General features: G+C 47.1%; 2 protein-coding genes across 4 annotated transcripts in view; one reads left to right on the top strand and one right to left on the bottom strand.

Annotated features, from left to right (window-relative positions):
- abcd4 (ATP-binding cassette, sub-family D (ALD), member 4) overlaps positions 1-12,878 on the top strand; it is a 41,200-nt gene extending 28,322 nt beyond the window's left edge. For all 3 annotated transcript variants that reach the window (XM_068038656.1, XM_068038657.1, XM_068038658.1), the window contains 6 exons: positions 1,380-1,416; positions 1,525-1,574; positions 3,433-3,485; positions 7,052-7,128; positions 9,256-9,371; positions 10,570-12,878. In XM_068038656.1, coding sequence (XP_067894757.1) covers positions 1,380-1,416; positions 1,525-1,574; positions 3,433-3,485; positions 7,052-7,128; positions 9,256-9,371; positions 10,570-10,641 — 405 coding nt within the window. In that variant the 3' untranslated portion in view covers positions 10,642-12,878. The remainder of the gene's footprint in view (positions 1-1,379; positions 1,417-1,524; positions 1,575-3,432; positions 3,486-7,051; positions 7,129-9,255; positions 9,372-10,569) is intronic.
- Positions 12,879-13,764: 886 nt separating this feature from the next.
- LOC137373434 (acetyl-coenzyme A synthetase 2-like, mitochondrial) overlaps positions 13,765-21,382 on the bottom strand; it is a 77,521-nt gene continuing 69,903 nt past the window's right edge. The window contains exons 11-14 of the mRNA XM_068038258.1: positions 21,182-21,309; positions 19,872-19,935; positions 19,242-19,363; positions 13,765-14,939 (exon numbers count right to left, since the gene is read on the bottom strand). Of these exons, the coding sequence (XP_067894359.1) occupies positions 14,763-14,939; positions 19,242-19,363; positions 19,872-19,935; positions 21,182-21,309 (491 nt within the window). The 3' untranslated portion in view covers positions 13,765-14,762. The remainder of the gene's footprint in view (positions 14,940-19,241; positions 19,364-19,871; positions 19,936-21,181; positions 21,310-21,382) is intronic.

Below are 21,382 nucleotides of genomic sequence, written 5' to 3'. Positions count from 1 at the left end.
CAGTACACGATGTCTGACAATCTAGAGACAGTGGAGGGGTTGAGAGAGGTGGTGATGAGGAAGAGTTGGGTGTATTCAGCATACATGTGAAAATGACATGTTTTTGGGATGATGTCACCAATGTAGATGACAAATAGGAGGGGGCCAAGGATAGATCCTTGGAGGACACCAGAGGTAATGGTGCGGGAGCAGGAAGAGAAGCCATTGATGGCAATTCTGTGGTTACAATTAGATAGGTAAGAATGGAATCAGGTGAGTGTAGTCTCACCCAACTGAACAACAGTGGAGAGGAGTTGGAGGAGAATGGTGTGGTCAGCTGTGTCAGAGGCTGCAGACAGATTGAGAAGGATGAGGAGGATGGTTTGCCTTTGACACAATCTCATAGGATGTCATTTGTGACTTTTTTATGAGCTGTTTTGATGCTGAGGCAGGGCAGAAACCTGATTGGATGGATTTAAGAATGGAATTCTGGGAAAGATGGCACAGATTTTGGGAGGCGACAACACGTTAAAGGACTTTAGAGAGGAAAGGGAGGTTGGAGATGGGTCGGTAGTTTGCAAGGATGGAGGGGTCATGGCTTTTTTTGAGGAGAGGAATGACAGCAGATTTGAAGGAGAGAGGAACAGAACCTATGGAGAGAGAACCATTAACAAAAGTCAGCTAAAATGGAGCCAGGAAGGGAAGTTGGGTGATCAGTTTAGTGGGAGTAGGGTAAAGGGGGCAGGAGGTGAGTTTCAAGGGCAAGATGAACTCAGAGAGGGCAGGAGGGGAGATAGAAGAGAAACTAGAGAAGGAAACAAGTTCAGGGTCAGGGCATGTTTGGCCCGATGGGCTAGAGGAAAGGAGGGAAGTGACAGAGGCAACTGATTGGATGGTCTCAGTCTTTGTGACAAAGGAATCCTTGAGCTCCTCGCACTTGTCATTGGAGGTGAGGGTGATTCCTGCTTACTTCAGTGACCTTCACTAGCTACTTACGTAGAAAGGCATTGAAGTTACAAAAAGGAAACAGGCCATTTGGCTCAACTGCTCACATTCATATTCCCGTAAGTGAACACCCTCAATCCAACTCATCCTTATCCCCTATCCCTTTATCTACCTATCTAATCTGAGGGAGAGTGGGAGCCCTAAACAGGGAGTGGAAGTTCCGGAGAAGGAAGGAGGGAGTCCCAGAGTTGGAGGATTGAGTGGGAGAGCTGGAGACGGAGGGAACCCGCAGATGAGGGAGGACGGGAGAGTGGGGGCACTGGACAGAACTAGGGGGAGGTTGTTGGTGGAAGACTGATATTCCCAGGGTAGAGGGAAGAAGCTGAACTTTGAAATGTGCTGCCCTAGAACCACTTTGTAATAAGTTTCATGGTTTTGTTTGTTTCTTTGAACAGATGATTTATCCTTTGAAGGAAATCTACCCCGTTACAGGTATCATGTTCCACATCATTTAATATTTCAAGTCCTGCATTCAGTGCACCAGTTTGCTGATGAAAAAGGGCAAACGGTTGTGACTCTTCCTCGAATTGTGTCCCTTAGGTTCAGCCGACGACGAGAGAATCATCCACTTCTTGAAGGTGGCTGGATTGGTAAGTTATTAATGGTCTACGTGCTTGTTCCTTCTATAGATATGGGAGGAGTTTTCACCATTTGCTATTGATAGGGAACGCTATTCACATTTGAAATTCGATAAAAAGCAGTAAAAGTGGAAAACGCCCCAGCCCCTAACATGTATATGCAATATTGAGTGCTTACCCACCACTGGGTGCTCGTTGGCCTACCAATGCTTCAGATTTAAAAATCTCATCCTTGTGTTCAAATCCCTCCGTGGCCTCCCTCCTCCCTATCTCTGTAATAAATGTTTGGATTATTATGGTATTAATACCATTTGCTCTATTTTGAAGATGAATTTGTGCAAGAACAGGGTCAAGACTCTTTGAACCCTAATAATATATTTGACTTAATTGCACACTCCTGAGGGCAGTAATTTGAGTTTAGAGGAGCGGGAAGATTAGATTTCATTACACAGAGAGGGTGTGAAATGTACAGAGCAGATTATCTCTGAAAGTGGATAGAGTCGTGAAGGGCCTGGATATATATCTGACAGAACAGTTGAGGTATGAGAAAGAGCAGCTGTTTTTTTTCTAAAGTTTTGGGATAGACCAGATGAACCTCGACAGTCTCTTCTGATACTGTGCATCTCTGGTTCTAAAACTGGCAATATATTTAAATTTTGTTTTATTCTTTCATGGGATGTGGGGGTCGCTGGCAAGGCCAGCATTTGTTGCCCATCCCTAATTGTCCTCGACAACTGAGTGGCTTGCTAGGCAGTTAAGAGTCAACCACATTGCTGTGGGTCTGAAGTCGCATGTAAGCCAGACCAGGTAAGGATGGCAGATTTCCTTCCCTAAAGGACAGTAGTGAGGTACCATTACTGAAACTAACTTTCAATTCCAAATTAATTGAATTTATTAATTAAATTTAAATTCCACCAGCTGCCATGGTGGGATTTGAACCTGTGTCCCCAGGACATTAGCCTGAGAACTAGTTCAGTGACATTACCACTACACCATCATCTCCCCATGTAACAGGAGCAAAGATTGATACCTGGCTGTCCCATACATTGGATCTGTTTCTATTTGGGGTGTTTTCAACCAGAGCTGATTTAGAAGGGGAGTGAGTTACAAACTGGAATATAATCGAGGGGTTCAGATGGTTTATATATAGAATAATGGATACGTGGGAGTGAATTACAGACTGGAATCTAATTGAGAGGTTCAGAGGGTTTAAATATAGAATAATGGATACCCAGAAATGAGTTAAAGACTGGAATCTGATCGAGGGGTTCAGATGGCACATTAAAGTGCATGTTTAGTTGGAATATTATGTGTCTTCCTAACTGTGTGTTTATCTTTATGATATCTAATCTTTTGTGTTTTTCTGCCCATAGTGTCAAGTCATGCATTGATGTTTCTTCCCTCTTGTTAACTGAGTGTAGACTCTGTGTCTTTTCTGCATCTTCCTCACAACACACATTCCCACCTAGTTTGTCGTCATCTTGTAATAGCTACCAATTAGTCCCGCTCCCTTGTTCTTCCCCTACAATACAAATCATAAATATATATATAAAATGTGAGCTGCTTAATCACTACAGAAACAGAGTTAACATTTCAGGTTGATGACCTTTTGTCAGAATTGTTCTCTCTCCATAGATGCTACCTGACATGCTGAGTCTTTCCAGCATTTTATGTTCTGAGGTTTTTGCCTCCCTGCTGATGCTGGGAGATAACTGGCTTTCCTGGATGGTGCTAACTGGAATGTTCTGAGCTCAATCCAGCCAGACGAATGGGCAAGGGCACTGTAGTTCCTAATCCTCACCCACCTGGCCAACAGCAAGGAAGCTTGAGAAGTTAAAGTCTCACTGATTAAGATTTTCCTTTCTTTAAGGTGTCACTCCTGAAGAGGACTGGAGGGCTGGATGAGGGAGTGGATTGGAATTGGTGAGACTGACTCTTATTTTATTTAAAGGTGCTTTGCTGTTGAGTTTCTGACTTGCGAGCTTTAAAAATCTATGTGCAGTTTTTCATTCTTAACGGCAATGTCCACTGTTTTTATCCTGCCTGAAATAAAGAAGCATTTATGAATAGTTTTAGACATTTAAATACTGAAGGGCTCAGGGCCTATGGGCTGTTTTAGTTAGCTCTGCTCGTAGGATGAGTCAACATAATTGCACACCTCATACAAGGCTGTAGATTGGAAACATGTTCCTCCATTTATTGATAGTCAGCAGTCGTAAACAGTGTCATCCAGATCCTTTCTAAAGGACGGGACACAGATCTGGTGCAGATAGGGACTGAAGATTGTAGGGAGGAGGATAGGCACATATTAAATATTCTGCCCTAATTGCTCAAGGTCAGTATGGGGAAACCACACGAAGGGCTGACAAGCACCTGTTGGGGTTCATGCCATTCAGCTCCCTGAGGCATTTCTGACCGTCAGAAATGGTTCCCTGCTGATGTCTGACTGTCCGTCTGGCGCCTCCTGATGGTTCCTCACTCTCTTCTCCAACTCCCTGATTAGTCCTGGCCTCACTGCTGATCCTCTCTCCTTGATGGGTCCTGGCTGTTGGTCCTCTCTCCCTGATGGGTCCTGGCTGTTGGCTCTCTCTCCCTGACGGGTGCTGGCTGTTGGTCCTCTCTCCCTGATGGGTGCTGGCTATTGGTCCTCTCTCCCTGATGGGTGCTGGCTGTTGGTCCTCTCTCCCTGATGGGTCCTGGCTGTTGGTCCTCTCTCCCTGATGGGTGCTGGCTGTTGGTCCTCTCTCCCTGATGGGTGCTGGCTGTTGGTCCTCTCTCCCTGATGGGTGCTGGTTGTTGGTCCTCTCTCCCTGATGGGTGCTGGCTGTTGGTCCTCTCTCCCTGATGGGTGCTGGCTGTTGGTCCTCTCTCCCTGATGGGTGCTGGCTGTTGGTCCTCTCTCCCTGACGGGTCCTGGCTGTTGGTCCTCTCTCCCTGACGGGTCCTGGCTGTTGGCCCTCTCTCCCTGACGGGTCCTGGCTGTTGGCCCTCTCTCCCTGACGGGTCCTGGCTGTTGGCCCTCTCTCCCTGACGGGTGCTGGCTATTGGCCCTCTCTCCCTGATGGGTGCTGGCTATTGGCCCTCTCTCCCTGATGGGTGCTGGCTGTTGGCCCTCTCTCCCTGATGGGTGCTGGCTGTTGGCCCTCTCTCCCTGATGGGTGCTGGCTGTTGGCCCTCTCTCCCTGATGGGTGCTGGCTGTTGGTCCTCTCTCCCTGATGGGTGCTGGCTGTTGGTCCTCTCTCCCTGATGGGTCCTGGCTGTTGGTCCTCTCTCCCTGATGGGTGCTGGCTGTTGGTCCTCTCTCCCTGATGGGTCCTGGCTGTTGGTCCTCTCTCCCTGATGGGTGCTGGCTGTTGGTCCTCTCTACCTGATGGGTCCTGGCTGTTGGCTCTCTCTCCCTGACGGGTGCTGGCTATTGGCCCTCTCTCCCTGATGGGTGATGGCTGTTGGTCCTCTCTCCCTGATGGGTCCTGGCTGTCGGTCCTCTCTCCCTGAAGGATCCTGGCTGTTGGCTCTCTCTCCCTGATGGATCCTGGCTGTTGGCTCTCTCTCCCTGATGGGCACTGGCTGTTGGTCCTCTCTCCCTGATGGATCCTGGCTGTTGGCCCTCTCTCCCAGATGGGTCCTGGCTGTTGGCCCTCTCTCCCTGACGGGTCCTGGCTGTTGGCCCTCTCTCCCTGATGGGTCCTGGCTGTTGGCCCTCTCTCCCTGATGGGTCCTGGCTGTTGGTCCTCTCTCCCTGACGGGCCCTGGCTGTTGGTCCTCTCTCCCTGACGGGTCCTGGCTGTTGGCTCTCTCTCCCTGACGGGTCCTGGCTGTTGGTGCTCTCTCCCTGACGGGTCCTGGCTGTTGGCTCTCTCTCCCTGGCGGGTCCTGGCTGTTGGTCGTCTCTCCCTGATGGGTCCTGGCTGTTGGCTCTCTCTCCCTGATGGGTCCTGGCTGTTGGTCCTCTCTCCCTGATGGGTCCTGGCTGTTGGTCCTCTCTCCCTGATGGGTCCTGGCTGTTGGTCCTCTCTCCCTGATGGGTCCTGGCTGTTGGTCCTCTCTCCCTGATGGGTGCTGGCTGTTGGCTCTCTCTCCCTGATGGGTCCTGGCTGTTGGTTCTCTCTCCCTGATGGGTCCTGGCTGTTGGTCCTCTCTCCCTGATGGGTCCTGGCTGTTGGCTCTCTCTCCCTGATGTGTCCTGGCTGTTGGCTCTCTCTCCCTGATGGGTCCTGGCTGTTGGCTCTCTCTCCCTGATGGATCCTGGTTGTTGGTCCTCTCTCCCTGATGGTTGCTGGCTTTTGGCTCTCTCTCCCTGATGGATCCTGGTTGTTGGTCCTCTCTCCCTGATGGTTGCTGGCTTTTGGCTCTCTCTCCCTGATGTGTCCTGGCTGTTGGTCCTCTCTCCCTGATGGATCCTGGTTGTTGGTCCTCTCTCCCTGATGGTTGCTGGCTTTTGGCTCTCTCTCCCTGATGGGTCCTGGCTGTTGGTCCTCTCTCCCTGATGGGTCCTGGCTGTTGGCTCTCTCTCCCTGATGTGTCCTGGCTGTTGGCTCTCTCTCCCTGATGGGTCCTGGCTGTTGGCTCTCTCTCCCTGATGGATCCTGGTTGTTGGTCCTCTCTCCCTGATGGTTGCTGGCTTTTGGCTCTCTCTCCCTGATGGGTCATGGCTGTTGAACAAGCCTCTCTGGTGCCTCCTAGCTATGGGTCCTAGCTATGACCTCACCTTTAGCTGTCACTCCATTCCAGGAGCTGGCTGTCCACCTCATCCTGAGGGCAGGAATTCCTGATCTTGTGATGGTTTTTGTCAGATCATTCTTTAAGGTATTGATTTCCTATGGTTCCAAAGGTGTTAGGTACAGTCTAGTCGTTATTCACATACAAAGCTGGAGTTAGAGTAAGTGCCAGCAAACTTGTCAACAGTGAGTCATCACCGTGAATCATCTCCTCACTCAATGTCCACACCCTCACACTGACAGCACATGTTACTGGGTAGTGACCAGCAACAGGAATTCTGGCTTGTTTTCCCCTACCTTGACCCAGGGTTCTGAGGCTAATGGTCGCAGCCCTGCTGTCAACTAACTCGGCATGAAGCCTGGTACCTTGCTGGTCTGTCAGTGAGCTATTTATTGGACAAATTTGCAGAGCCTTCATAGGAATGCTGACATTATGGAACTGGGGAGAACGAATCCCGTGCAATGCTGCTGGTCAGACTTGAACGATGTGAGTGTGCGATTTGAAGGATGTCCTGGAGTCTTTGGTCAATTACTTATGAAAGACAGGGAGACATTTCACAAAGTTTCACACCCTTAGAGGCTTTAGCTGTGCATTGTTGCCTCCTTGCAAAGACTGAGTAAGGATTAGGTTGATTTCATGACTAGATAGATTGTACATGATATCCTGGAAGAATTAACTCCACAAACCTGTACTCTTTCACTTCCTTCTGTGGAGTTTAGTAAATGAACATTCCGGTTCTGATTGGTCTGCTCGTGTTATTGCTCTCCAGGTATGATGCGTTATCTCCAGGAGAAATGCAGAGACTATCCTTCGCTCGTCTTTTCTATCATCAACCAAAATATGCAGGTTTGTGTTCTCTCAGCCCACAGAAGCTGAATCCACCCTCAGTCAGTGGTGTTTGATATCCAGACCATAAGCCCGCCTCGTCTGGAGACCTCTCTCGCCCACCCTGAAAGCTTGCAATCCTTCACTCATTCCTAAATCTCACAGTCCCAGAAGGTTACTGCTTCCAGTTGGAAGAGCGGATTTGCCGACTGTTAGGTGGGTCAGGAGGGTTCGTTGAGGCTGGATAATTTAGGGGGAGCACTGAGCAGTGTTTGGTAAGATTTGAGGCCAATGCAGCGAGTTTCTGATTTCAGCTATGCTATTGGGGGTTAGGCATTGGGTGAACGCAAGTCCCTTTCCACTACTCACTCTGAAAGCATTGATCCAGGCCTGAGAAATGACTGCGTACCTGCCACCCATGCTGGGCAGGCCCTACAGTCTGAGGAGCCTTCGTTTGACCTCTGCTGCAGGTGATACAGCATGAAGATGACAAATAGAGAACATGAACACTAACTCGCCACCTTGCATCCTGTTTGACAGCACACTGGAGCATCCACAAACTGTACAGTCCCCAAAATAACTCCGAGAGCAGAATATTCCACTGTATTATCAATTACATGATGATGTACTCAGAGAGATGGGTGTTGCCACAAACAGTGCCTTCCGCACCTTCAACCCTTATTACTCCAATATAAAAATGTTCATGGCGTTTTATTTCCCAATCTGTTTCTGAACTAAAACTGCCAAACATTTTGATTGTGTAGCTGTGGAGTCTCGGCAGTGCGTTGGGCTAGCACAGGAACTTTCTATATTTAGGGAACTGGGTTTAAATCCAGCCCAGCATAATGGAATGAAAGTCACTGTTGGTTCTAAGGGTCCTACATAAAGTGAGCTTGGACAGTACCACCCTGTTATGATTACACAGTGTTCAGTGCCATTCGTGACTCCTCAGATACTGAAGCAGTCTGAGCTCACATGCAGCAAGACCTGGACAACATTCAGGCTTGGGCTGATTAGTGGCAAATAACATTTGTGCCACACAGGTAACAGGCATTGACCATCACCAAGAAGAGAGAATCTAACCATCTCCCTTTGATGTTCAACAGCATTAACATCGCTGAATCCCACACTATCAACATCTTGGGGGTCACCATTAACCAGAAACTTAAATAGATCAACCACTGTGGCTACAATGGCAGGTCAGAGGCTGGGAATTCTGCAGTAAGTAACTTGCCTCCTGACTTCCCAAAGCCTATCCACCATCTATGAGGCACAAGTCAGGAGTGTGATGGAATACTCTCCACTTGTCTGGATGGGTGCGGCTCCAACAACACTCAAGAACCTTGATGCCATCCAGGACAAAGCAGCCCACTTGATCAGCACCCTTCAGTATTCACTCCCTCCACCACCGGCACACAGTGGCAGCAGTGTGTACCATCTACAAGATGCACTGGAACAACTTGCCAACCCTCCTCACCCGCGACCTCTGTCACCTAAAAGGACAAGGGCAGCATACACATGGGAACACCACCACCTGCAAGTTCCCATCCAAGCCACACGCTATCCTGACTTAGAAATATATCACCGTTCCTTCACTGTCGCTGGGTCAAAATCCTTCCTAACAGCACTGTGGGTATACCTATCCTACCATCTTCTCGAGGGCAATTAGTGATGGGCAACAAATGCTGGCATTGCCAGAGAAGCTCACATCCCATGAACTGCATCATAGGAACATAAGGCATAGGAGCAGGAGTTGGCCATATGGGCCCTCCAGACTGCTCTGCCATTCATTGATCACGGCTGATCATCTACCTCAACTCCATTTTCCATTCCTAGCCCGATTCCCTTAGTGCTAAAGAATCTATTGTTCTCAGTCTTGAATATAGTTGCAAAAATTCAAATTTCAGTCCTAAAAGACTGATCGCTTCTACTGAGACAATGAACCCCAGTTCTAGATTCTCCAGATGGGGAAACAACCTCAGTATCTACCTGTCAAAGCTCTCTAAGAATTTTATACATTTCAATGAGATCATTTCTCGGTCTTCTAAACTCCATCCAGCCCAGCTTCCCCTTCCACACATCTCACTTTGAAAGAAACTTGCAAGCTTGTGATTCCTGCACTACTCTTTCCCCCCCGTCCCCCTCCAGTCTTAGATGAATCTACGAGTGCACTGAGAGAGGAGGTGGAAGGAGAGCTATACCACACCTGCAAACAGCTGGGGATGACCGTCATCACTGTGGGGCACCGCAGCAGCTTGGAGAAGGTAGGAGGCAAATAATTCTACTTCAGGGATAGACTCAGTCCTTTTCATGGAGCATGAGTGGGTGGGAAGGGCATTATATTTCTGACTCAGAATCAAATCATTGAAGAGAGGTTGCTATGGGTTTATAGTAAGAAATACAGAGTGAGGAAGGTGGGTTGATGTGCAGAATCCAGTCTTTTCAGGGATGAGCTTATTTCAGCAATGTGTTCATTCAGTTCCTGTTCACAGTCCAGCTCAGTAATTCCTCCATGCCGATTCTCTGCCGCCCCTGACTCTCTCTCATGATACAACTCTTTTTAAACTAAAATGTTTCCCCTCTTTCCCCCCACACTGTCCACACCAAGGATTAACAGGAGATGATGGGGAATTCCCCAAAGGACTCAGTGATATGATGATCAACAATACAGACCAGGAAGGTCTCAGGGTCAATCCTGAGTTGGCTAATGACAACTAGAGCTGCAGACTTCCATTCTGTGGTGGTCAGGAATATTGAGTATGCCAAGGGGGATTGTATCCCATGACACCCATTAGAAGTACATGAACAACTGATGAATAAATTGTCCACCAGTCTTCATTGTCCAGACACACACACAAAGTGGTGCCTATTGAATCATGTGCCCCATCGAGAGTTTTTTCATTCTTTCATGGGATGTGGGCATCGCTGGCAAGGCCAGCATTCGTTGCCCAGCCCTAATTGCCCTTGACAACTGAGTGGTTTGCTAGACCATTTCAGAGGGCAGTTAAGAGTCAACCACATTGCTGTGGGTCTGGAATCACATGTAGGCCAGACCAGGTAAGGACGGCAGATTTCCCTCCCTAAAGGGCATTAGTGAACCAGATAGATTTTTATGACATTCGATGGTAGTTTCTTGACACCATTACTGATTATTAATTGATTGAATTTAAATTCCACCAGCTGCCATAGTGGGATTTGAACCCCTGCCCCCATGGCATGAGACTGGGCCTTTAGATTACTAGTCCAGTGATATTATCCCGATGCCACTGTCTCCAGCTAGCAGCTTGAGGACTTGGGAGATAGCTGTGAGGGGGAGGGGACATTTTAAAATGATGATTCATTAATTTGCCATATCCTGGCAGCAGATGTTCTATGATCAAGAAAATGATCCATTTAAGCTTCATTATGTAAATTAATGTTTGCTTTTGTCTCTCTCTCTCTCTCTCTCCCTTTCCTGGGCAGCATCATGACTCCTTACTGGTTCTGTTTGGAGATGGGAAATGGGAGTTGACTAAAATCCATCAACATGGGTGAAAGATTCCGGGTCTGTGCCCGCACTCAGTCTAACTGCTGTTGACATGTCTGCAAGCTAAACACTAAAGAATGGAACTCAGGCGGTATTTAGCACTGTGGCCAGAGAGTTAAACTCTACCTCATGTTTTCCCCTCCTCATGGTTTTGTTTTCCTTGAGGAAGGTTTTTAAATATATTGGCTACTTTTGATGATTTTAGAACCAAATAATGTATCAGTGGCTACAGAATGAGTGAGTATTATCACTGGGACACTACAAAATGCCCAGGCTCTAGTCTGTAGCTTGAAAGGGAATATCATGTGAATTTATAGTCTAATAACCAAGGGCAGTATGTCTGCTGGTAATGATTCTATGCCACCTGCTGAAGGTAGGGGTTTTTAACCAATAAACATTTAATATTTTTGTATAAACTACTCTGATATCTGGAAAGAATTTTTTAAATCTGTAGTTGGTTTCATTCTCGATTTGTGTCCACGTGCTATCTCAGTTAGGATCACTAACAGGACGCAGACCAGGGAATCAAATTTACTGTATTTATCCAACTAAGCCAGTGGGCAGCGGGCACGAAACTGCCTTTGAGTATCTTACTGAGCTACACAGAGGAATCAAGCACCCATACATGAGCGCGATAAACTTTAGTAACTCTTTTAAAAATGTGTTTTCTCTTAAATGTGGCTGGGTACCTTTTAAGTTATTGTTATGGCATCGAACCCACCCCCACCCCCAACTGAGCTACTTGGTGTGCAGTGTCCAAGATGGAGAATCTTCAGCAACTGAGCAGCGTGGGCCACAGCCTTGTACCTCATCCCCGATGCCGCTGTTTTTTTTTCCAGCATTCTCCACATTCTGGTTTTATTGTTGTCCATGGCACTGGTTCTACTGTGGTGTCTTAGAGGATTATATAACCAGGAACAATGGCTTCACTATACCACAGCACTGTTAAGGATATAACTCTCAGTTTTGACAAGGACACGAGGCATGTTTTGCCAGTGACTCCATGAGTGGGGAAATGATCCCACATGTAAAGGTGATGACCTGTGAGGAAAGATTGGAGAGGCTCGTGTGCTACATTCTGGAGAGGTTTAGTGGGTATAGATAAAAAGTGAGTCCAGAATATCACCCTCTGATAAGTTACCCCATTCAGATCAAAAGACAGAAATTTAAAACAGAGCTTAGTAAAAATATATTTACTGAATGAGTGATATTGCTTTGTAATGTAAAGGAATCAAAGATGTTGGGGGGCATTTGAAGAGGGGCAAGTTTCAGTGGGCCAAATGGCTTCCCTTATCCTTGACCCTCATGAATGCCCCGGCCAGAGAAATGAGTAGTTAAAAAGAAAAGCTGGGAATTGAGAGCAAAGTAATTATTGAATTGAAATACATGTCATTTATTGTAGGCTAATGGGCGTTAATGTTTTTATGAATCAGTGCCTCCAAATTATTTTTGCTGAATATTGGAGCTTCTCAAGGTGAGGCATGTCTTTGTTTGATAATAAAACACATTCTCTGCTTTCCCTCCAGTGACAGAAAAAACATGATTAAAAGGTCCCTCTACTTTGTGCCGATAATGTGCTCAGAACCCCCTGCCACCCTACTGTCACTGATATTCCTGTATCTCCTATCAGTTACTGAGATTAATTTAGTGAAGGTTTTTCTGAAGTTTAACTCTGACTTCTGAATTTATTGTAAGTTGCATAAGTGCCACAAACAATGGGGAAGCAGTGGACACTCGGAACTGCTGCTCATGAGCTTCGCGTATGCCTCAGTGGGTGGCGTGACCACCATACAGAAGGCATGGCCCCAGCTTCCAAGCTTTAAGCTGTATAGTGATAACCCAACCTCAGTTCGGGATGAGCTACAATTGGACACCACTCTCTGTGCTAACAGGGGAGAAGAACCAGCTAGAGCGCTTATTCCTGACTTATGTCCAGTCACCAGTACTTGCTGCTGACTCCTGTCCACTGACTGGTGCAACAAAATGCACTAGTGCGGTTTGCTGATCAGGATTGGATTGGGAATGGTTGCCAACATTCACAATCCAGGCTCAGCCCTTAGGAATGGATGGTTGGCAGAGGTGGCTCCTGTTTGAGTCACCATCTTCAGGAGCTAAGAGGCAAGGGAGGGGACCGGGAGTGAATAGAGGTTTCTGGCATTCTGATCCTGCCTACATGGATTGACTGTACATCATAGCATTCCCTAATGTCTATCAAAGTATCTGTTGCTGAATCTCCTAATCATGTTAAAAGCTTTAAATAAAAAGAAGTTTGTTTCATGTCTGAGCTTTTTTAAAATGTTTTTTCACAAAAGTTCCTCATGAAAGGTATAAGAAATAGGAGCCAGAGTAGACCACACTGTCCCGCATTCAATATGATCATGGCTGATCTTGGGCTTCAACTCCACTTTCCCTCCTGCTCCCTATGTCCCTTGATTCTCGAAGATCAAAAATCTGTCTATCCCAGCTGTAAATATATTCAACAATGGAGCATTCACTATCCTGTGGGGTAGAGAATTCCAGAGTCACAACCCTCAGTGAAGAAATGTTTCCTCATCTCAGTCCTAAATGATTGTCCCTTATTCTGGGATTGTGCCCCTGTGTTCCAGATTCTGAGCCAAGGGAAACAGCCTGCCCTGTCAAGCCCCTTCAGAATCTTGTAAGTTTCAATAAGCTCACCTCTCATTCCTCTTCTAAACTGTGGAAAAAATAGGCCCAATTTACAATTTTATTATAAGCATAGAAATCCTGGTTAAGAAGTTAGTTTAAACTAAAGAAATAGAGGGAAAAATATGAGAATAAATAGCTCACTGTCACACTCCCATTTACACTTTCCAATTGGGGGGGGCCAGGTGCTCCCCCTCATAAACGTACGACTGAGGCGAGTTCAGGTTGGAAAGGAAATTCCAAGTGTGAACCTGTGCTGGCACAAAATCCCAGAGGCACTGTATATCCCTCACGCCCAAATCGCTCCCTGTTATAATCAGTTACTGAGAACAGGAAACCTTACAGAAAGTTGCAATCCTGGGGCGGAATGACCCAGTTGGTATCGGTTCATTCCAGAGAACATTTCATCGATCAAGTTGAGAGTGAAAACAAATGTCAGAAAAACCAGTCAGTTTAAGTAACCCCTGTTTTATTTACAGTAGAAACAGTTCTCGGTTTACAGCTACTTTGTAATGGCTGAATAATTTTGGCCACTAGTCAAAAGAGCTGCATGTTAAAAATAAGGCCCAAGGTCACTGAGGTAATCACTCCAATACTTGCCCTTTGCATTTCCATTGATACCAATCACAATTAAGACTCTTTAGCAGTGATATTTTTTTAAATACATATTCCTGTGGTACTGTACTTGCTATATGCCAGGATAGCCCAACTGCAGGGAAAGAAGAGGTGGGCAGTGTTTGTACTTTTACTTTCTGGACTGTTCGGGTTTAAGCTGTTTTTCTACATTCGGTGAAGTTTGCCTGATTTTTTAATCGTGGCATGCGATTCTTTTAACTTTCTATTTTTGAAGAAGAAACAAACGTGCAAAAAAAATCTTGTAGAAAAGTACAGCTTGGAGAATCATGTTGAGCTGCTAGGGGAACACTGAAGTATCAAACAGGTCGCTTTCTCTCGCTCAAATCCACATGGGATAGCTGGAGAGGCCACTTCCAAAGTGCTCCCAATATCTTCCAACGATGAAGCACCTGACCTCCACTTTGGACAACTCGTATACCATTACATAAAAGGACACTGTAAGAATGGTCAGTGTGGGCCCAGGTATTGCCTACTGCTAGGCACAATGCTGTGCCTCAGTTATTCATGCTCCTGAGCACTTGTAACAGTCTGAGCCGTCACACCTTTTCCCCCGTTGGTTCTGCTGTCTCTCCCGCTCTGGTTCTTGGGTGTTGAGTGTTGACACTATCTCTCGGGAGTGGCGGTTCCTCGCCTGTGAGCCATGATGGAGTGTATTGCTAGGTAGTTTAACTGCAGAGGCATCATATAAAGCGATAGAACGCCTTTCAGGATTTTAGATCCCAGCATTGATGGTTGATAAGAGCAAGAGGTCATTGTGGTCGTAATGTGTTGTTTTTGAATTTAATTTTATAAAAATAAAACCAGTCTCTCCCTTTATTTAAAACCCCAGTTAATTTTTAGCTTCCTTTTCCAGGATCTTCTCATGCCCATCAACAATTTCCTGCACAGCCATGTGATCATCCAGGGTGGTAAGATCACCAAGCTCATCGATTTTATTCTCCACAATCTTCCTCAGCACTCGACGCATTATCTTCCCCGACCGGGTTTTGGGAAGCCTCTTCACAATCTGGAATGCAGGAAAGATTCACGTTTAGTGGTTCCTAGTGTGGACTTCACTGATAATTTTTAAGAATTCTTTCATGGGATGTGGGAGTCACTGACTACAGCAGCATTTATTGTCCACCCCTAATTGCCCTTGAACTGAGTGGCTTGCTAGGCCATTTCAGAGGGAATTTAAGAGTCAACCACAATTCTGTGGGTCTGGAGTCACATGTAAGCCAGACCTGGTAAGGATGGCAGATTTCCTTCCCTAAAGGACATTGGCGAACCAGATGGGTTTCTACAATACTTGATGACAGTTTCATGACACAATTTCCAGGACTAGACCAGATTTTTATTAATTAATTAGTTTAATTTAAATTGCACCAGCTACCATAGTGGAATTTGCACCCATGCCCACAGGCCATTGTGCCTAGGCCTCTGGATTACTAGTCGTGACATTACCACTACACCACCATCTCCTGATGTACAAGGAAGTGAGAACACCACGAATACAGTAGCATAATCTGGAGACATGAATTCAAATCCCAATGAGAGAGCTCAGGCACTGGGAATTCAATTTAATTAAAATAGAAATTCTGGCGCATTGCTGAAAATAGAGACATGTTGTCGAAGCTTTGTGACTTGCACTCATTGATTGGGTAAGGCCTGTACCTTGCCCATTGTGAACAGTGGAAGGATGTTGTTCGATACGACCCGCCAGTCTTTGGGACGTACAGCCTATATACCTAACATTACACTAGCATTGAATCTCATATCACATCACTCATTTGTGTGATAGGCAGGACGTCTTTTTGACTTGACGGCAGCATCCTGTTAGTTGCGAACACCACACGTGTTGCTACTGCATAGTAGCAGCTTGAAACAGCTAACTTCATCTGTTGTATCCCAAAAATTTGAACATTACCCTTCCAGGGCAATTTTAAGTAGACTGGGCGCATTTCAGGGCCGAAAATGACAGCCTTTGGCCCGTTCATAAGTGACTCAGTTTCTGATCAATGGTGACCACCACACCCCCCCACTCCCCAGGACGTTGATAGTGGGGGATTCAGTGATGGTAATGCCATTGAATGTCACGGGAGATGGTTAGATTCTCTCTTGTTTGAGATGGTCATTGCCTGGCACTTGTGCGGTGGGAATGTTACTTGCCACTTATCAGTCCAAACCTGGATGTTGTCCAGATCTTGCTGCATATGGACACGGGCTGCTTCAGTAGCTGAGGAGTCGTGAATAAGTGCTGAACATTTTGCAATCATTAGCAAACATCCCCAATTCTGACCTTATGATGGAGGGAAGGTCACTGATGAAGCAGCTGAAAGTTAGACTAGGACAGTACCCTGAGGAACGCCTGCAGCGAAGTGCTGGGACAGAGATGATTGACCTCTAACAACCGCAGCCAACTTGCCTTGTGGTAGGTATGACTCCAACCAGCAGAGAGTTGTCCCCCTGATTCCCATTGACTCCAGTTTTGCTATGGATCCTTGATGTCACACTCAGGCAAATGCTGCCTTTTTTTTTTCCTGTATCTAACCCCGCTTTTTATTTCTTACATAAGGTAGCCTTTATACCCCATGCCCCTTTAATATACATATTTTAAAAATAACATTATTAAAAACATATAAATAAACCAAAAAAAAACTCATTAAAATGCCAAGCTCAGCATAGACGATGGCACTCCAGGCCCTGCGGTGCCCATAGTTCACAGAAGACCTCAAGCTTACTGGCAGACACCGCATGCTCCTTCTCCAGGGACACCCGGGCACGAACGTAACCGTGGAAGAGGGGCAGGCAATCAGAGAGGACGGGCCTCTCGACGTCCCGCAGCCTGGACCTGTGAATTGCCACCTTGGCCAGGAGATCCTCCTCCTGGCCCACGCCCCTCTGCACCGGGTGCCCAAAGATCAGGAGCATGGGACTGAAGTGCAACCAAAACTTGAGGAGCAGCCCCTTCAAATACTCCAAGAAAGGCTGCAACCTCGCATATTCCATATATACGTGGAACAAGGACTCGGCCAGGGCGCAGAAAGTACATGCGGCCTGGGAGTCCGTAAACCTACTTAAAAATCTATTGCACGGAACTGCCCTGTGCAACACCCTCCATCCCAGGTCCCCGCTGTTAAGGAGGGAGGACTCCTGCGTAGAGACCTCCACCGGGGTTTCCCCTCGCCACCAGATGGCAACATGGACCGCCAGGGCGTGTCCGGCCGGCTGAAATGGCACAGAGGACATTTCCGAGAGGCGGCTCGGGTTGCGCGGGACCGGCTCCCAAAGAGGGTATCAGGGCCTGGGTCCAATGAGCAGTTCCGGCCGAGCGGCGGTCAGCTCAACCGGGAGCGCAGAGCACTCCCGAGCCCCCTCGTAACCCAAAGTGAGGGGCGTCTTGGCTTCGGCTACTCCTCCGCCCGTCGGTTCGTCCCCGGAGTCAGCCGCCCGGACAGCCGAGGCGCTCTCCTCTGCCGGTGGGGGAGTGCCCTGACTGGAGATGTCCATGTTCCAGACTCTGAATAGATCCCAGTAAAAAGACAGGCAACTCCCTCAGACAGGCTCGGCTAACGGACTCAGCCGGGAGCTGCGCGTCATCTTGAAGGCAGTGACATCGGTGGAAAAAAATACGTCGCTAGTGCACACCGTCAGGGAGGAGGCTTGCCGTACAGGTATCTCTGCAGGGGCCAAAGGCGGAGAGTCGCAGCCTGGGTGCAGACGCACACCAGCGACTGGCCACCCTCCTCGATCAGGAGACTCAGGACCGCGGCAGAGACCCAGGGTTTCCTCTTGCCCCAGAAGAAAGAGACGAGTTTCTTCTGGATGATTAGATTTTTTTAGATTAGATTAGAGATACAGCACTGAAACAGGCCCTTCGGCCCACCGAGTCTGTGCCGAACATCAACCACCCATTTATACTAATCCTACACTAATCCCATATTCCTACCAAACATCCCCACCTGTCCCTATATTTCCCTACCACCTACCTATACTAGTGACAATTTATAATGGCCAATTTACCTATCAACCTGCAAGTCTTTTGGCTTGTGGGAGGAAACCGGAGCACCCGGAGAAAACCCACGCAGACACAGGGAGAACTTGCAAACTCCACACAGGCAGTACCCGGAATCGAACCCGGGTCCCTGGAGCTGTGAGGCTGCGGTGCTAACCACTGCGCCACTGTGCCGCCCCATCTTGGTGGTGAATGCAGGGGGCGGGAGCAAAGTGACCAACCGGTACCCAAATGCTGCCTTGAGGTCAAGGGCAGTCACTCTCACCTCACCTCTGGAATTCAGCTCTTTTGTCCATGTTTGGACCAAGGCTGTAATGAGGTCTGGAGCCGAGTGGCCCGGCAGAACCCAAACTGAGCATCAGTGAGCAGGTTAATGCTGAGTAAGCGTCACTTGGTAGCACTGTTCTCAATACCTTCCATCACTTTTCTGATGATTAAGAGTAAACTGATGAGTAAGTAATTATCAGGGTTGGATTTGCCCTGCTTTTTGTGCACAGGACATACCTGGGCAATTTTCCACATTGCCAGGTAGATGACAGTGTTGTCGCTGTACTGGAACAGCGTGGCTAGGGGCGCGGCTAGTTCTGCAGCACATGTCTTCAGCACTATTCCCGGAATGTTATCCGGGCCCATAGCTTTTGCAGTATCCAGTGCCTTCAGCCGTTTCTTAGTATCACGTGGAGTGAATTGAATTGGCTGAAGACTAGCATCTGTGATGCTGGGGATCTCAGGAGGAGACAGAGATGGATCGTCCACTCGGGACTTCTGGGTGAAGATGGTTGCAAATGCTTCAGCCTTGTTTTTTTACACTCATTTTCTGGCCTTCGCCATCATGGAGGATGAGGTCTTAAGCTGCACAATATATTTACTCACTGAATTATTGAGGAGACTTTCTAATGGTCCCCTTAAGCTATGTGCTAACAGGTGTATGTGACTGACCAAAGGCAACTGATCACCTGCTTTTTCATCCATCCCCGTGCAAGATCCCTTAAAATCTTGACTCATTGCTTGCTCCTGTAATATGACCTGTATTGAGAACTCTGCCTATAGGAAACAGAGGCACTAACTCAGGCCCTGGTACTCTGCGGTACAAAGCATTGGGAGCAACAGTGCACGACTCCACCACACTGCTGAGCTCCATATGTTATTGACATCCTGTGGGTGTTGTACATGAACAGATCTCATACACGTCATCAAGGAGAGCTTGTATTAGGAACATTTTGGATGGATCTCTCTCAAGAGCCAGCCTCAATCCAATCTGCTTCATTGAGTGTGCACAAGAACACTGGGATTCCCTCCAGACCAGCTCATTACCTGGATATAATCGGGAGCAGCATACTTGGCAATCTTCTGGGAGACAATGTCTTTGAGGTCCTTATTTATGATGTCCTCGGCAATGTCAGTTCCATCTTTTAGAACAATGAAGACATAGGACCCTAGGAAAAGAGGTAAAAGAATTCGGTTCTGATGAAAGGTCACAGACCTGAAACGTTGACTCTTTCTCTCTTCACAGATGCTGCCTGACCTGCTGAGTATTTTCAGCACACACTTTTTATTTCAGATTTCCAGCATCTGCAGTATTTTGCTTTTATTATAAGAGAACTTGTGTTATTTGCTTGCACTCCAAATCACAAATGTAGGGAATAGGCTTAAACATTCAAAACTAAACTGGATCCACTCCTGACTGACAAATGAGTGTCTGATACAGGTTTGAGAGAGGGAAAAGACAGTTTCTTTTCTCATTCCAACACACTTACTTTCTTCTCTCCTGAGGGCAGTGACCACCTCTCCCCCATGAATGTACAGTTCCTTGGGCTTCAGGCCCAAGTCACGTGTGAACCTCGACAGGGAGTGCCTGCAGTCACGGTTCACTGCAGCTACCTATCCTGCTCTGTATTTCGCTATACAGGCCAAAATATTCAACCTTCTCATTGCTGCTCTTACCTTCTCCCTTCATCTCATGGGCACATCCAATGGCCGCAGATTCAGCTACAGCTTGGTGTTGATTCTGAAAGTTCAAAAGAATACTTGGGGTCAGTGATTTAATTTAACTGTCGGATTAAACGTTCCTCTCCGTACAGACTATAGGTTTTATAGGCAGCTCGAGGCCCAGACATCCCAGTCAGAGACTGCACGATACAAGCACCTTCTAGGGTGAACAAATTTAGTCATCCTGGCCTGAAATGGGCACAGGGGGCCTCAGTTCAATTTTGAAAGGAGGCTTTTGCTCATTTCAGTCAGCCGCCAGGGCCACCTACAAAAAGGTCCTGACCAATTCAGCAATGGCCAGAAACTGGTGCAGAATGAGCACAGGCCACTGCCCTGCTAAATTGGTTATCAAAGTGTCTATTCTAGGCTCATAAAATGGGCCCAATTATGTCAAGTTTAGGCCCCTCTGTTGGGGAAAAGAGAAGGAAGCTTTGCCTTGGCTGTGGTTTGTGCTAAATACATGACCTGGGAGAATGTAATATTAACAGGTGGCTCTCAACAATGGGGAGAGTGTGCCATTCCCTAATACAGAAACTCTTTGACGAAAATCCAGAGAGCACGAGTTCAAATCCCACCAGTCAGAAAATCTGAATTTAGTTTTAAAAAAATTGAAGGTAGAAATAAAAAAATTGGTATAATTACAAATGTTTGTGGATTGTTGTAAATACCAAATTGCTTCACGAATATCCTTTAGCAAAGGAAACCTGCCATCCTTAACCAGTCTGGTTTATTTGTGACTTCCAGTCCTGCATCAGTATGGTTGACTCTCAATTTCCCTTTGACGTGGCCAAGCAAGCATCAAGTCAGCCTTCCACCACCACTACTCAGGGCAGCAACTTAGACAGCACCTTCCAAACCCGCGACCTCTACCACCTCGAAGGACAAGAGCAGCAGATGCATGGGAACACCACCACCTGCAAGTTCCCGTCCAAGTCACACACCATCCTGACTTGGAACTATATCGCCGCTCCTTCACTGTTGCTGGGTCAAAATCCTGGAACTCCCTTCCTAACAGCACTGTGGGTATACCAACCTCACAAGGACTGCAGTGGTTCAAGAAGGCAGCTCACCACCACCTTCTCAAGGGCAATTAGGGATGGGCAATAAATGCTGGCATAGCCAGTGACGCCCACATTCCATGAATGAATTTTAAAAAAGCTAGGGACAGGCAATAAATGCCAGCCTCGGTAACACCCACATCCCAAGCATGAAAAAAAGACACCTGAAAATATTAGTAAGCATCAGCCATATCGCGATTCACTTACCACAGCACCTTCGATCTCTGCCGTGCCCAGCCTGTGGCCGCTGATGTTGATGACATCGTCCAGTCTGCCTGTGATCTGGTAATAACCCTCACCTGACCTGTATGCTCCATCTCCTGTGAAGAAATGGTCTGCAAAGAATAAAGCAAGAAACTGCCTTAGAAATCCTATAGTTTTTAAAACTTATTTTAAAACTTATTCCTT

This window comes from Heterodontus francisci, chromosome 9 (genome assembly GCF_036365525.1).
Source record: "Heterodontus francisci isolate sHetFra1 chromosome 9, sHetFra1.hap1, whole genome shotgun sequence".
Taxonomy (NCBI): Eukaryota; Metazoa; Chordata; class Chondrichthyes; order Heterodontiformes; family Heterodontidae; genus Heterodontus; species Heterodontus francisci.
The sequence above is the reverse complement of the archived record's forward strand: the minus strand, read 5'-3'. Positions and strand labels throughout refer to the sequence as shown.